General features: G+C 42.2%; 1 protein-coding gene across 1 annotated transcript; it reads left to right on the top strand.

Annotated features, from left to right (window-relative positions):
• Positions 1-1,780: 1,780 nt before the first annotated feature.
• On the top strand, positions 1,781-10,749 carry LOC106589892 (inward rectifier potassium channel 2). The gene is made up of 2 exons (XM_014180306.2): positions 1,781-1,960; positions 6,807-10,749. The coding sequence occupies exon 2, from the start codon at positions 7,087-7,089 to the stop codon at positions 8,368-8,370; it is 1,284 nt and encodes a 427-aa protein (XP_014035781.1). The 5' UTR covers positions 1,781-1,960; positions 6,807-7,086; the 3' UTR covers positions 8,371-10,749.
• Positions 10,750-10,957: the final 208 nt, after the last annotated feature.

The raw sequence follows: 10,957 nt of genomic DNA, 5'->3' as shown, positions 1-10,957 counted from the left end.
TGTACAAAAAGGGCTTTACAGGCAAGGATATTGTTGCCAGTAAGATCGCACCTCAATCAACCATTTATCAGATCATCAAGAACTTCAAGGAGAGCAGTTCAATTGTTGTGAAGGCTTCAGTGCGCCCAAGAAAGTCCAGCAAGCGCCAGGACCATCTCCTAAAGTTGATTCAGCTGCGGGATCGGGGCACCACCAGTACAGAGCTTGCTCAGGAATGGCAGCAGGCAGATGTGAGTGCATTTGCACGCACAGTGAGGCAAAGACTTTTGGAGGATGGCCTGGTGTCAAGAAGGGCAGCAAAGAAGCCACTTCTCTCCAAGAAAAACATCAGGGACAGACTGATATTCTGCAAAAGGTACAGGGATTGGATTGCTGAGGACTGGGGTAAAGTCATTTTCTCTGATGAATCCATTTTCCGATTGTTTGGGGCATCCAGAAAAAAAGCTTGTCCAGAGAAGACAAGGTGAGTGCTACCATCAGTCCTGTGTCATGCCAACAGTAAAGCATCCTGAGACCATGTGTGGGGATGCTTCTCAGCCAAGGGAGTGGGCTCACTCACAATTTTGCCTAAGAACACAGCCATGAATAAAGAATGGTACCAACACATCCTCTGAGAGGAACTTCTCCCAACCATCCAGGAACAGTTTGGTGATGAACAATGACTTTTCCAGCATGATAGAGCACCTTGCCAAAAGGCAAAAGTGATAACTAAGTGGCTCGGGGAAAAAAACATCGATATTTTGGGTCCATGGCCAGGAAACTCCCCAGACCTTAATCCCATTGAGAACTTGTAGCCAATCCTCAAGAGGCGGGTGGACAAACAAAACCCACAAATTCTGACAAACTCCAAGCATTGATTATACAAGAATGGGCTGCCATCAGTCAGGATGTGGCCCAGAAGTTAATTGACAGCATGCCAGGGCGGATTGCAGAGGTCTTGAAAAAGAAGGGTCAACACTGCAAATATTGACTCTTTGCATCAACTTCATGTAATTGTCTATAAAAGCCTTTGACACTTATGAAATGCTTGTAAGTACACTTCAGTATTCCATAGTAACATCTGACAAAAATATCTAAAGACATTGAAGCAGCAAACTTTGTGAAAGTAATATTTGCGAAATTCTCAAAACTTTTGGCCACGACTGTACAGCAATGTGTTACAGTGTAGGTGTTCCTCTTATCCAGGTGGGAGAGTGCAGTGTGGAGTGCAATAGAGAAAGTGGTGTCTGAGGAACCGTTGGAGCAGTATACGAATTGGAGTGGGTCCAGTGTGTCTGGAATGATGGCGTCAATGTGAGCCATGACCAGCCTTTCAAAGCAATTCATGGCTACATATATAAGCGCTACGGTCGTAGTCATTTGGTGGTCTACTTGAAACATGTAGGTATTACAGACTGGGTCGGGGAGAGGTTGAAATATATAACTTGTCCCCTTGCCCCTTGGGGTTTTTAGACTAGAAAAATATGACACCACCGCTCCAGGCAACCCAAAAACGAACAATCGATCATCAATATGAATAAGCACCGCTAAACAACCCATTTGTTGTTACGCATGACCCTCCTATCCAAACCCCTGACATGTGTCTCCCAAAACATTACTTGCGGTTTGTAGCCTATGAATTTTCACTCACACGGATTCATACGTCAGTGTAAATGTATCAGCCTACATCAACGCGTTCTTCCTCTCTGTAATACTATTGGCTGGGTCGGGTCCAGAAGGCGGAGCATGCCGGCATACGCTATTTAAATTGCCATGGAGAACTATTCGCTAAGCACATTATTAAGACCAGTCATTTCATTGCCACGAGGGAGTTTCAGTTCTCGCTGTCATCATAACAAGAAGCCAACATTACTACAAAACAGAAACAAACGCTTTGAAAAGTGTTTACCAGCGGACATATCTTCTGGAATATAATTTCAACTAACTTTTGATATTGTCCCGGTCTATAAATGTGCAACAGGTAAGGTTTAACAACCTCTTTGTAGCAATTCGTATCAAACGTATGGGGAAGTTGACGATGCAGCATAACATAGACTACTGTTTATTTTATTTGATCTATATTTGAGAATATTGGGACAGTTGCACTTGGACAGTCGCTCCATTGAATGGATGCGCTGTAGGCACCCCGCCGTCTTTCAGGCAAAGTCTTACCCACTGTGGCTAGAAGCTTGCAGAGCAGGACTTTTTATTGTTTATTAATGCATATCATTTCATCAACCTGTTTAAATCCATAATAATACATTTTAAGTGCAAAAAACATGTAATGTTTATGCGTCGGCTGATTCATACAGTTATGTTGTAATACACTGCTCACAAACATAGGCTGAAACATCCCAAAAGTTACAATTTGTCATGCAATCAGTGTTATTCGTATATCTTTTTCCATGTAAACGTACATTCATGTACAATTATAACGGTATGGATGGAATGTTTGAACGTTGTATGAGAGATTGCATCACTCAGTCGGTTCCCGTTTTTTAGCCCGCACCTGTTCGCATTTCTCGTTGGCATGTGCTACATTTCGAGTGCTGCTTGGAGTCTGGAGCCACATACTTCATTCTATTTTAAAGGTCCAATGCAACCGTTTTTATCTCAATATCAAATCATTACTGGGTAACAATTAGGTACCTTACTGCTATTGTTTTCAATTGAAATGATCAAAAATAAACAAAAATAGCTTCTTTGCAAAGAGCAATTTCACAAGCAATAATTTAGCTAGGACTGTCTGGGAGTGGTCTTGAGTTGGGAGGAGAAAACTGAAGACTAGCTGTTATTGGCAGAAAGGTTTGGAACTCTCTTTCTTATTGGTCTATTAACAAATGTATCAGGCAGGCCAAAACTCCATTCCACCAAAAACAGACAGAAATGTATTTTCAAGCAGCTCTTAAACTAAAACGGCATTATCATAATTTTCACAAATTCACACGGTTTTATTCCAGCCTCATAGTGTGGAAATATATGTATATATGAAACAGGAAAATCACATTTTTTTGACTCCACTGGGCATCTAAAATGGTAGTCCTAGATGAGACATAGCTTTTTTGTGTGGCCCAGAGGTAACTGCGACAAGACCATCCTCAAGGTGACCGTAAATGACTGTGCGTTGGGCAGCGGGTCAGGGAGTTACCATACATTCTGTAAGTTATGTTTCTGCAGGATACTTCAACCATGACATTGTTTCCACCGTGTGAATATTGGCACCGAATATATACACCTCTCAGATTAGGCCAGTCCAGCAGTACTAATTATCCCACTGATCAAAAAAGGGGCTATAACAGAACAATAAACAGTCATGCTTTTCCATTCTGTTATCATGGTGTCATAGCAACAGATGGGAAAATAGCATCTATTGATGTTACTAAAAGACAATACAAAATTCAACATGTCTGTAATCATTTTCCATTAAGTGTCCTCTCAACCCCCAAAAGAAAAGAAAACATAGCCATATCAATTTCTATTCACGTCACTCTGTCAGAAAACAGACTAGAACAAGTTGGAAAGATACTTATTTAGTTGGCGGGTAAAGCTCATATTAATCATGTACTGTGTAAACTGCACAGTCATCCTAACTGGTGTTGATTGAGGAGAGGTTGAGATGCAGACTGACTTTGCATGTCTAATTAGTAATTACTGTCAACAATCCAGAATTCCCCAAATAGTGCCCATGTTTGATGACAGAGTTCCTCCTGACTCTACTCACCACCAACATGCTAGAGACAGTTAAGGACAAAGGAGCTGATACTGCAGATATCACTCTATAAACTATATTTACAAACATGAAGGGAAATATCTGAAGGCAGTCTACATACTAGAGAAATGTTTGTAAATGGACTTAACAGAGACTGTAGTCTACTCATATCTATTCATGTTTCACGAGTCAAAATCATTATATTTGGTGATTTCAGTTTTGCAAGGGAGCAAGAAGAAAAGCTATATCTTATCCTTTTAATGTTAAAGGACATTAAGAAAAGCTATTTCTTCACCTTTACATGTTAAAGAACACAAATAAATCACTGACTCTCATATCACCAAATCTCCTAAAAGTATTTTTTAAACAATCCCCCCCAAAAAACATAACAGAAGAGTTCACAGTGTTCATTGCAACCATGGTTGGTTGCTAGGACAGCGGGGTCTAGAACATGTATAACACTTCAGACACAGGCAGGCAGGGCTCTCTCTAATGAGTGGTGTTTCTGTAGTGCCAGAGACAGAATCCTCACAGGACAGCCATTATGCTGCTGAGAGAATATGAAGTCCCAGAGGACTCTGTGAGTCAACAAGCTATGCTGCTGTACTCAAGTACACCCAGAGAGAGAGAGAGAGAGAGAGAGAGAGAGAGAGAGAGAGAGAGAGAGAGAGAGAGAGAGAGAGAGAGAGAGAGAGAGAGAGAGAGAGAGAGAGAGAGAGAGAGAGAGAGAGAGAGAGAGAGAGAGAGAGAGAGAGAGAGAGAGAGCGAGAGAGGGGAAGATAGAGAGAGAGAGAGGGGAATATATATAGAGAGAGAGAGAGAGGGGGGAAGATAGAGAGAGAGAGAGAGAGAGGAAGATAGAGAGAGAAGAGAGAAAGAGAGGGCCTGTGTACACTTATGTTCACATTTCCCCCAGTTAAAAAAAAAAGATGTATGTTTCATATTCATTTCAGCACATTATATAATACTGAACAAACATATCAACGCAACATGTAAAGCGTTGGTCCAATGCTTCATGAGCTGAAATGAATGAAAAAGGAAACCGCACACTGCTCTTGATAGTATCCCTGATCTTTAATAAGCTTACGTATCGGCCTCACAGCTTTCGTCAGAGCTTTTGTGAATTTTTTTAAATTAGCACCCTTATGTAGACCTAGCTCCACCCACGTACGTTCCACGCATGGAAAGGGTTGGAGGTGAAGGAAAAACAAGTAAGTGCTACCAAATCTAATAATATGCATATCATAAATATTCAAATAAAGTGTGTAAATAAGATGTATTAAACACGTCTGTAAAACCACAATGAGGACATAGACCTACCGAGCAAGTTTTCATTTATCATTGGATACATCGTACGAAAAACATCAGAGTAATCTTAAATAGAGACATAATTCATGTTCAAATTCACAACATACATAGGCATTTCATCATTAAAATCCCAAAACATTCTCTTTTACTCAGAGTATTATTAAATCACCTCCCCTGTCTGATATCTTAACTTTCTCTACGCCACAAAATCTAAAGGTAGAAATGTCATGCTTTAGGTCATTAAAATGTACTGCGACTGGAAAATCCCTGTCGTTTCTCCTGATTAAACTTTTATGTTCACTAATTCTAGGTTTGAGAGAACGAGAGGTTCATGAGCTGAAATAAAAGATCTCCAAAAGGTTCCATATACACAAAAAGCTTATTTCTCTATTTACATCCTTGTTAGTGAGTATTTCTCCTTTGCCAAGATAATCCATCCACCTGACAGGTGTGGCATATCAAGAAGCTGATTAAACAGCATGATCATTACACAGGTGCACCTTGTGCCAGGGACAATACAAGGCCACTCTAAAATGTGCAGTTTTGTCACACAACACACTGCCATAGATGTCTCAAGTTTTGAGGGAGCATGCAATTGGCATGCTGACTGCAGGAATGTCACCCAGAACTGTTGCCAGGGAATTGAATGTTGATTTCTCTATCTTAAGCCGCCTCCAATGTCATTTTCGAGAATTTGGCAGAACGTCCAACCGACCTCACAACCGCCGACCACGTGTAACCACACCAGCCCAGGACCTCCACATCCAGCTTCTTTACCAGCAGGATCATCTGAGACCAGCCACCCAGACAGCTGATGAAACTGAGGAGTATTTCTGTCTGTAATAAAGCCCTTTTGTTGGCAAAAACTCATTCTGATTGGAGCCAGGCCAACCCATGGCTGCGGCCCTGCTCGGTCATGTGAAATCCATAGATTACGGCACATTTCATTCATTTACATTGACTGATTTCCTAATATGAACTGTAACTCAGTTCAGTGTAATATACATGCAGTATGTTTCTATGCATGTAGGTCACACAGAAAATGGAATAACTGTTATTTCTGTACAATTGACACCCCCATTAAAGTAGCTCATTACAACCTGAAAACACCATGCTTGAGCCTTACAACATTTCCAGAACCCTAATAAGTGACATTCAAAGAAAAGAACCCGTTTGGTCGGTTGGCCAAGTGATGTGGTACCGTAGCTTACATTCAAGCAACAAAACATTTTCCATCTTTCCAAGGTTGTGATTAGCAAGGTATGTGAAAAGGGGTATTAAGAACGCACCAGTGGGTATATGAGGCAGTAGGGTTGGTTCACGCACCGTGCAATTTGACAAACAGGCTGGTGTGACAGACAGTAAGACCGTTGTCACAGAGTGGAAGTGACGGGTCTACATGTAAAGGAGTATTAAACTGAAGGCAATCGTTCATTTGCTGCTTTAACACGACTGTTATTTCCTCTTCCATGTTGCAAGAAATGTACTGTTTTCTTTGAAACAGTAACGGTCCGGCTGGGGGGGGGGACGACATCGCTCCCATTGCTCCCTGACCTCTCTCAGTAGAGAGTGGAGAAGCCAGGATAGGGGTTAAATATGACTGTTGTCGTAACTGAATGAAATATTGTTGGCATGAGGAGACGCGCTTGTTCTTGCCCTTGGGTATACAGTATTTGATTGTTTTCTCAGGCTTCACACACGACAGAGTAATCGATTGGATATTGAAATAATCATTCATGACAGTTGGTGGTATTTCATGTATCATGACTCATCAGCGAGTCTAAAACCTTTCTCTCTCTTTTTCCCTCAGCATACGTCGTTGGTGAGGTCCGGCCGCCTGATGAGAGAGCACTACTCAACCCCAAGGACCTCTCCCTGGTTGCAGTCAAGCTAGAGGCCGTCGAGGACCGAGAGAGAGGCTTTGTCTCCTTCTCCCTCCTTTCCTCCGTCCGCCTCACTCCACCACCCCATTTTCTGCTTGAGTTGGTCCCGTTAGTGTTTCAAAACTGTTTCTCCAACGCTTTTTCAAGAAACTCAGACTGTTTTCCAAGGTAGAAGCAGCGCTACAGCCCTCCCACCAGAACGAGGTGATGGGAAGTGTGCGAGCCAACCGCTACAGTATTGTGTCAACCGAGGAGCACGGTATGAAGTTGGCCACCGTGGCAGTGCCCAACGGGTATGGGAATGGCAAGGGCAAGGTGCACACGCGGCACCAGCCCCAGAGCCGCTTCGTCAAGAAGGACGGTCACTGCAATGTGCAGTTCATCAATGTGTCCGAGAAAGGCCAGCGTTACCTCGCCGACATCTTCACGACATGCGTAGACATCCGCTGGCGGTGGATGTTTGTCATCTTCTGCCTTGCCTTCCTCCTGTCGTGGCTGTTCTTCGGCTGCGTCTTCTGGCTGGTCGCCATCTTCCACGGGGACTTGGAGAACGACTCCCAGAAGTGCGTCTCCAACGTGAGCAGTTTCACTGCAGCCTTCCTGTTTTCCATCGAGACCCAGACCACCATCGGCTACGGCTACCGCTACGTCACCGACGAGTGTCCGGTGGCGGTCTTCATGGTGGTCTTCCAGAGCATTGTGGGCTGCATTATCGACGCCTTCATCATCGGTGCCGTCATGGCCAAGATGGCCAAGCCCAAGAAGAGGAATGAGACGCTGGTGTTCAGCCACAACGCTACAGTGGCCATGAGGGACAACAAGCTGTGTCTGATGTGGCGCGTGGGCAACCTGAGGAAAAGCCACCTGGTGGAGGCCCATGTGCGTGCCCACCTCCTCAAGTCGCGCACCACGGCAGAGGGGGAGTTCATCCCTCTGGACCAGATGGACATTGATGTGGGCTTCGACAGCGGAGTTGACCGTATCTTCCTGGTGTCGCCCATCACCATTGTCCACGAGATCGACGAGGACAGCCCATTCTATAACATGAGCAAGCAAGAGCTGGAGACGTCCGAGTTCGAGATTGTGGTGATCCTGGAAGGGATGGTGGAGGCCACGGCCATGACCACCCAGTGCCGCAGCTCCTACCTGGCCAGCGAGATCCTGTGGGGCCACCGCTTCGAGCCGGTGCTCTTCGAGGAGAAGAGCTACTACAAGGTGGACTACTCTCGTTTTCATAAGACTTACGAGGTTCCCAGCACCCCGCTGTGCAGCGCCAGAGACCTGGCCGAGAAAAAATACATCCTGTCCAGCTCCAACTCCTTCTGTTACGAGAACGAGGTGGCGCTGACTAACAAAGAGGAGATGGACGAGGGGAACGGGGGTAGCGTGGGCCCAGATGTAACCCAGACAGACAATATGTCAGACTCAGAGCATCACCAGGCCACTGTGCCACTAGAGTCCAGGCCCCTGAGACGAGAATCTGAAATATGACTGTGCAGAGACTGCAGACCATCTCACAGAGAAGAAGATTCTGATTCTAGAATCCCATCTAGTTGTTATAAACGGCACATTGAGCTGAGCTGGGCCTAGTGTAAATCACATTGAGCTGAGCTGGACATTGGGTAAAGGACATTGAGGTGAGCTGGGCCTTGGGTAAAGGACATTGAGCTGAGCTGGGCCTTGGGTGAAGGATAGGTTCATGCCGACGGTACTGCTGTGGGAAGGGGATAGCTGGGGACTTGTAACTTTTATTAAACAATGTAATTGCATTTTACAGCAAGCACAGCACTATGAAACACGTGCATATAGGAAGGAAAACGTTATTGAAAAAGGTTCCCACAAGAAAATGTAATGTATGTATCACTTTAGCATCTATGTATAGAAAGGAATGTGCATCTGTATAACATATTGGAATGGGTGTTAGCTACGATGACTTGAAAGTAGCAGGCATGTCTCTCTGTTTATCTGTCCAGCAAATCATGAAGAAGATGAGAACAATAGTTTTATTTCTATTATCTGCCTTTTAGTATATAAAACAAATGCTGCTATAAGCAAATTCTCTACTTTCTCGTTTCAGAGAAACTAGGGGAAAAACATGCAAAGATGCCTACCCATAGAGTAACACAGACATTTAGAAAGTTATGCTCTGTGAAAACCAAATATTATTTTGATTTTGCTAATTTGCACTTTGAATTGATCCTGGGCACCCAGCTCCAAAGTACTCGAACGTTTTGGAATGTTAATCCAAACAATTAAAGATGCAGTACAGCCTTGTAATGAAACCTTTTTTTTCTCCTTTTGCTGAGATTGGAATTTCTCACCAATTTCCCAGTGGATGCAAACTGTTTTAGCCTTTGAATAGACCATCATGTTGCAGTGAACTGGTGATCTTTGGTGAATTACATCCAAGGAAATGTAGCTCAATGTAGAGAGAAATTCATACTATTGGAGAAAACATACTATGCAACCATTGTAAAGTAGTGCAACAAAGCCTTTCAAATGATCAATTAGATAAATGTATCTGAACTATTAGCATTCATCCATACTGTACGTATCCAAAGCAGATATGGTCATGTTGTTTGTACTGTTGGTAATGAGCCGGTCTCATAACAGACGTACAACATAACATACATTAAAGGGTCGTTCAATGCTGGTCAAATCAATAGAAACATGCCTGTTTTGTTTGAAGGAAATTAGCAGGGTGTTATTAGTATTCAAAAGTGAAGCAGAACTGAACAAACAACACCAACAAGACAAAGGAGGGAGGGAAAATTAGCATACGAATGTTCTTAAAAAGTGCTGCTACGTTGTTGCATTTTGTAGGGTTTGGTAACAGAAGATGCCAAATATAATTATTATTATTATAATTATGTGTCTCATCCATTTGTTATAAGTGGTAGAAGTAGAGTATTTTTGAAGTAAATAAAAAAAAATGAAGACAAAATATTTATTTTCTAACACGTGTATACATTTGTTATCATTTTATAGATGTTGCTGGATCTTAATTGGAACTCATTCAACATAATACTTAATCAATATCACCGTGGTAACAGTCATGATAGACACAGTTAAATGGCTATTATGATGCCAGGGCTTCGGTAAAGTTTTACCATTGTTTTCATATTCAAAGCTAAACATATATGTCAGGTTCTAGGCCCTAGACTTGACCAGTAACATGTTGTTAAGGCGAGAAGGCTTTAAGCACATGCTCAGAACATAACAGTGTTACAATACTTTCCTTTTTTTAGTTCAAAATCATTTTTAAGTAAAACAACAAAACATACATTTTCTTTCTTAGTACTTTACAATCGTCCACTATTCTGCCATCACAAAAAGAGCACATCTTCACCTATAGACTCTTTAAATAAGGAGAGAATAAAATACAGTACATATGCCCCTCTGACATACCCTATCTTTGCTGTTCATGCATTCATATTTATATCCAGAGTAGGTCTATGGATTGCCATGCCTTGTTATCAAATATTATTTAATATTTCATTATAAGTTGTTTGTTGTTTTACTAGGGAATCTTGGATTGGAAAACATGGTTTAATAAGCCAACAGTACTGTATCCCAGGCATGTTAATAAGGTGTATTGAAAGCCTGTCGAGTTTGCATTATGGCAAATCTATCTCCTATTTCTTTTATTTTGAATCAACGGCTAAAGGACGTTAGGCTAGAATGTTATTTTTGTTGTACAGAGACCCCCGCCCTCCCTGTTTCAGTCATTTTGTATCAGAGTCTTCCAGTTGTACTGAGAACAACGGAATGTACAGATTTTTATATTATTCATAATATTATTGTTATTATTATTGTACATGCGATTTATTATATTGTTCTTTTTTCAATAAAACCTCAATGAATGATCAATTGCAGTTCTGTTCATTTCCATGAATAGGCTGGTATTTGGGATGCAGATATGGAAAAATACAGAATTCACCAAAGCCCAGTGTGTCAGCTCTGGTAGAGTATGTTTTGAAGGGACCCTGTAGGGGTGAGTGGGGTAAGTTGAGCCATTTTTTACATTCAGTATCACTCCGTCAAGGGAAATATAGTATTGTTTCTAATAAAGATATAT

Source organism: Salmo salar, chromosome ssa28 (genome assembly GCF_905237065.1).
Source record: "Salmo salar chromosome ssa28, Ssal_v3.1, whole genome shotgun sequence".
NCBI lineage: Eukaryota > Metazoa > Chordata > Actinopteri > Salmoniformes > Salmonidae > Salmo > Salmo salar.
The sequence above is the reverse complement of the archived record's forward strand: the minus strand, read 5'-3'. Positions and strand labels throughout refer to the sequence as shown.

What these genes read in the sequence shown, in the direction of transcription:
- LOC106589892 (XM_014180306.2), top strand. Translation starts at nt 7,087, where the DNA reads ATGGGAAGTGTGCGAGCCAACCGCTACAGTATTGTGTCAACCGAGGAG.